The sequence below is a fragment of the Anolis carolinensis genome, chromosome 3 (genome assembly GCF_035594765.1).
Source record: "Anolis carolinensis isolate JA03-04 chromosome 3, rAnoCar3.1.pri, whole genome shotgun sequence".
Taxonomy (NCBI): domain Eukaryota; kingdom Metazoa; phylum Chordata; class Lepidosauria; order Squamata; family Dactyloidae; genus Anolis; species Anolis carolinensis.
In genome coordinates this window covers 24,854,424-24,860,020 of record NC_085843.1, presented here as the reverse complement: position 1 = coordinate 24,860,020, position 5,597 = coordinate 24,854,424, and the positions used below count along the sequence as shown (strand labels likewise).

Here is a 5,597-nt window from a genome sequence, read left to right as displayed (position 1 = left end):
AGCTCTCTCTCGTCCACGTGGTAAGGAGAGACGGACCAATCGGGATTGCGAACCGGCCTTGGAGCACATAGAGATAGAAAAAGTAGAGAACCCTCATCCACTTTTTGCTTGAGAATCAGACTCTCCTATAGCCGTATGCGGGGAAAGGGAATAAAGTCGAACAGGAGAATGTTCTCTCAATCATTCGTTCGAGCTATATCTCAGATATTGGCAAGCTTCTGCCCTCCAAGTGTTTTGGACTTCAACTCCCACAATTCCTAACAGCCGGTAGGCTGTTAGGAATTGTGGGAGTTGAAGTCCAAAACACCCGGAGGGCAGAAGCTTGCCCATGCTTGCAATGACATCACCGTTTCCTTGACTCTTGAAGTGGGTGGGACGGTCCTTCCGTTCCATAGGGCAGTCCATCCTAGCCTACGTTCGGAGGTGGGTTCAATCAGTGAATTGACACAAATCTGCACCATTCACAGTTCACTTCCCATTTGATGGACAGAGGGGGAAGCCAATCAGGGGGAAAAGACGCCGGGTATGACTAATGGATGCATCTCGCTGGCCGTCTCTCAGCTCCTGTAGTGGATGCAGGCGGGTTGGCGACGCCGGACAAAAAGCAGAGGCCAGCCCTCCTCGGTTTGCAGGTAAAGCCCCTTCTCGGAAGGTGTGTATAAGGCCTTAACGATAAAGCCACCGCGGTCTATCTTTGGGAGCGAGTTTTGGCTGAGGGAAATAACGGACCATTTTGGGCGAGCATCCTCGGCCATTCCGGGCATGCGCAGATGACTTGCGCATGCGCATTAGAGCCAGCGAAGCCACAATGTGACATGTTCATAGACTACAGAGATTTTCTAGAGCAGGCATGGGCAAATTTGGGCCCTCCAGGTATTTTGGACTTCAACCCCCACAATTCCTAACAGCCTCGGGTCCCTTCCTTTTCCCCCTCAGCCGCTGATAGGAACTGTGGGAGTTGAAGTCCTAGTTGTCCCATGTGCCTGTACTAGAAGTAGAACTATATGTTAAATTAAATAATAGGATTTATGCATTTCATTTATTGGATTTATATCCTGCCTTTTCCCGAAAATCGAACCAAAACATTAAAATGTAAAACTGAAGGATGATTAAAACAAGTAAAAATATTTTAAAGATTTAAGTATAATTTCGATAAAAGATTTTAAAAATATCACCCTGCTGGGTTAAAATTTAAAAAATTCTGGATACTTACAATTCAAAGAATTAAATGTACAGGTTGAGCATCTCTAATATGAAATTCCTGGGACCAGAAGTGCTTTGGATTTTGGAATAATTGCATACTCATAATGAGTTAACTTGGAAATGTACCCAAATTTAAAGCACACAATCCATCTTCTATATACACATAATATAATACAGAAAATCTGTATGTGCGTATGTGGCAGGGGCGTCCACTTACACAGACAAGCTCCTGCCTCCACAAATGGCTATAACTTCCACCATGGAGACACCAATGGCCCTCATGAATATGTACAAGGGCCCTGCCAATATCCTCCACAAACATCATACTGCCCACCACCCAAGTGAAGGCTTTCATACGAGGACAATTTCAATCTAGATTTTCTGTTTTTCCTCCGCCACAGGCATCCCAATGTTCCTTCCTCTCTCCATGGCTGTGGAAATTTGCATGACCCCGCCCACTGCCTCTCCCTTAACTCTTTCCTGTTCTTTTCTATGGCACACAGCAAACAGAGGAATTCATCAGCAACTTATTTATTTATTTCGTGTCGAAAGCAATACATAACAGTCAGCAACTGAACACACTAGAGAGAGGTTTGGGGAGAATTCACCATGATTTATAGGAGGTGCACGTACTGGAATGTATAGTTCTTACTTACTTTACTTAGGCGATCCCTCGTAGTTCGAGGATGATGTTTTTGGCCTTCAACTCCCAGAAATCCTAACAGCTGGTAAACTGGCTGGGATTTCTGGGAGTTGTAAGCCAAAAACATTTTAGGACCAAAAACATCTGAGAACCACTGGTTTAAGGTTTTTTAGGCTAAAGCCAGCACCTTAAATTGTGCCTGGAAACTGGCTGGTAGGGAGTAGTTCATTCCCTATACGTTTCATAATATATGTTTTAGGAAGGCTGCTGTGTGTAAACCTCCTGTGTGAAGGCTGCTGTTTATTTGTGTTATAGAAACCTTGTTTTTGTAAATAGTGCAACCATATTATTTTGCTATAAAGAAAATCCTCCTAAGGAAGAGATAACGGTCTCTATGTTTTTGTTCTTTTCATCACTTTTGGCTACTGGTGCTGGGTCACACTGCTGCTACTAAGTTACTCTGCTGTACATTTATGGGGAGGGTCTTTTGTTAATAAGCCCACTCGCCCAACAAAGTCCGCCAAAATTGTGGTACAGAAATAGAAAACATTTTCCAAATACACTCCAAGCTCTTATTTTCGTAAGAAACACTTCTCTACTGTAGAATAATCAACCCCTTCCCAAAAGACTATTTAAACATAATTGCCAGAGCTGCCCATTATTTTATTTTGGTTTTACCATTCACATTTTGGTCTTTGTTTTCTGAAGTTTTGTTCTTGACTGTTCCATTGAGTTAATATCAATGAGTGAGGAGTTGTAATTAAGTAGCAACTCTTGCTGAGAGGGAGCTCCCATCCTCTGGAATGTCTGTCTAAGACTCAGCTTGATTTCACACCATTTCATGCTGGCATCATGTTTTTTTTAATCCAATAGCATAAAAATCTCTCATATCTGCATCTCCCCCCCCCCCTTGCACTAATAAAGTAATCCTAACATGTATTATTAATAAGTGTTATACTTTGCAAATTCATATTTCAGACTTCCAACAGTTATTTGGGGACTGTAGAAAGAAGTTACTGAATATTTATTATTTCTGTAGTTCTATCATTTGTGAGGGGAAGTTGCAGTATTTTGTTTTTTAGTATTTTATATTAGCGCTCGTGGCAGTGGAAATCTGAAACATCTGGGACCCCAAAGATTGAGAACCACTGCTCATAGCAGTGCTGAAAATAGATGGGGTGGAAATTGAAAGGCAATATACCATATATTGTGCAGATAACTTTCTGAAAATACTAAGATAAAACTTTTTTGAGCTATGGATATGATTATTTTTATGCAGGGGATCTCTGCATAAAATGAAATTTATTTCAAGGTTTAAAAAGTTGAAAAGGGCTAATAATTATTTTCCCCATCTAGACTAGGCACAATGAATCACCAGAACTTACATAAATGTTCAAATTAGATGGAGGATTAGATGGAGGAGGCCATGGTGGTGCAATGGGTTAAACCTCTTGTGCCAGCAGGACTGCTGACTTGAAGGTTGGGTTGCTGACCTGAAGTTTGCCGGGTGGATGAGCTCCCTCTGTCAGCTCCAGCTCCATACAGGGATATGAGAGAAGCCTCCTACAAGACAAGGATGGTAAAACATCAAAACATCCGGGTGTCCCCTGGTCAACATCCTTGCAGATGGCCAATTCTCTCACACCAGAAGCAACTTGCAGTTTCTCAAGTTGCTCCTGACACAAAAAATCTGAATTAGATGGCACTAACAGTAGGATTTAGGTTAATGTGTTTAGGTTTTAGCTGAAACCACACGAGAAACCAAATGAAGTTATGTAATTCATACTAGGATGATGAGATGTAATGCAGTAGAAATGATACCTGAAAGCTTTCAAGGTGTACAAACCAAGATATTTTGCTGCATTATATATCTCTTAAATATAAATTTCAGTTCAAAATATTTTTTAGTGATTGTGTAGCTGTGCTCATATAAATGTATACTAATTCCACTATATATAATACATGTTCTCCACAACCACTATCTATTCTTTTATTTCTTTTAAAGATGTCTATCTTCATTTTAGTATTTATTTATTTATTTATTAGCGACATTTATATCTCACCCTTCTCACCCCGAAGGGGACTCAGGGCGGTTTACAAATATATATACATACAGTATATTATACGACTGTATTGCAATATTATTAGTAATATTGCATGTAATATAAATACACATTTATAATAGTGAATTATAATTATTATTACATTATATTACATCATAATATTATTATTAATATTACATGTATATACAATATATTATAATATTAGTATAGTATAATATTATATATTATTATATCGTTAAATTGATATAGGAGACATGGTGGAAAGATGTTTTCCTGGCCCCGCCTTCTTCATTCTGGTCCAGAATGGCAGTTAGACCTTGGGGGGTGGGGGGAGTGCTCCCATCTGATGGTAAAGGAGACATGGTGGAAAGATGTCTTCCTGGCCCCGCCTTCTTCATTCTGGTTTAGAATGGCATTTTCTCCACATTTTCCAGATGCTTGGGCCACACTATCTGCACAACAAAATCATGACATGGGGGCTTTTCATTTTCAAGCATATGTTTTAAAAATGCATTATGGTTTTGGTAACTATTATATTTTCTCTCAAAGCTATAAGAATAAGTTGAAGAAGCCATGGACAACCCAACTTGCAATGGGATTTCAAGTGAGAAGAAAACCAGCTTCTTAGTAGCTGAAGGCCATGGCCAGCAAATCTTAAGTGTGCTGCAGAGCTTCAGAGAACAAAATATATTTTTTGACTTCAAAATACTTGTGAAAGATGAAGTGATCCCATGCCATCGTTGCGTACTAGCAGCATGCAGTGATTTTTTCAGGTAAACTTATTTATAATGTGAATCTTGTACATGTAGATATTTTAAAACTGAGTATGTGGTTTGAAATGCAGAAGTCTTGATTTGTATTGACCCATAAAAGACAAGTACTGCTGCTTATGCAGATATACTTATTAAATAGAGTCAGTAACATTAAACACCATGATCTTGATATGTAAAGATTAGTGATTTCTTAAGGAGAAGTGTTAAAAGCTACATACATTTTTGGGTTTGGATGAACATTCCCAATTTGCATTGCATAGAGATCAGGGTGCTTGTGTATGCATGTAATGTGTACATGCAGGTTACTTTGAAATGGAAATGTGTTTTGCTGGATTGTGATATTTATCATTAACCTAAGGCCCCCGTCTGCACTGACCATGTAATATAGTTCAAAGCTAGCTTCAAACTGCAAGGGCTATACAACAAATGCCCACAAAAGTGTATGAAAGAATGCCCTTTAAACACATCAGTGCTCTCTGGTTTGTGTAATACCATTTGGGCCTCAAATTGATTCCTGGATTTCCCATGTAATCATCTGCACAACAAAACCACCTTTTTTCAATACCGGTTTGTAACTGACATAACTGGTTAATGTAGTAGGTAGAGGTAAAGATTTTCCCCTGACATTAAGTCTAGTCATGTCCAACTCTGGGGTTGGTGCTCATCTCCATTTCTAAGCCAAAGAGTCAGGGTTATCTGTAGACACCTCCAAGGTCATGTGGCCAGTATGGCTGCATGGAGTGCTGTTACCTTTCTGCCAGAGCAGTACCTATTGATGTACTCACATTTGCATATTTTCGAACTGCTAGGTTGGCAGAATGTGGGCCTAACAGTGGGAGCTCACCCCACTCCTTGGTTCCGAACCACCAACCTTTCGGTCAGCAAGTTCAGCAGCTCAGCGGTTTAATCTACTGC

At 39.9% G+C, this 5,597-nt stretch overlaps 2 protein-coding genes across 3 annotated transcripts in view; both read left to right on the top strand.

Moving 5' to 3' along the window:
* Positions 1-404: 404 nt before the first annotated feature.
* kbtbd3 (kelch repeat and BTB domain containing 3) overlaps positions 405-5,597 on the top strand; it is a 13,762-nt gene continuing 8,569 nt past the window's right edge. Inside the window, exons 1-2 of one of the 2 annotated variants that reach the window (XM_003219286.4) lie at positions 405-632; positions 4,459-4,682. In XM_003219286.4, the coding sequence (XP_003219334.2) occupies positions 4,483-4,682 (200 nt within the window). In that variant the 5' untranslated portion in view covers positions 405-632; positions 4,459-4,482. Of the gene's footprint in view, positions 653-4,458; positions 4,683-5,597 lie in introns of both variants that reach the window. The other variant, XM_008108036.3, reaches the window with a different exon arrangement.
* The window catches only part of msantd4 (Myb/SANT DNA binding domain containing 4 with coiled-coils), a 23,936-nt gene continuing 22,890 nt past the window's right edge, over positions 4,552-5,597 (top strand). The window contains exon 1 of the mRNA XM_008108035.3: positions 4,552-4,682. The gene's annotated coding sequence lies outside the window, so the exon portion shown is untranslated. The remainder of the gene's footprint in view (positions 4,683-5,597) is intronic.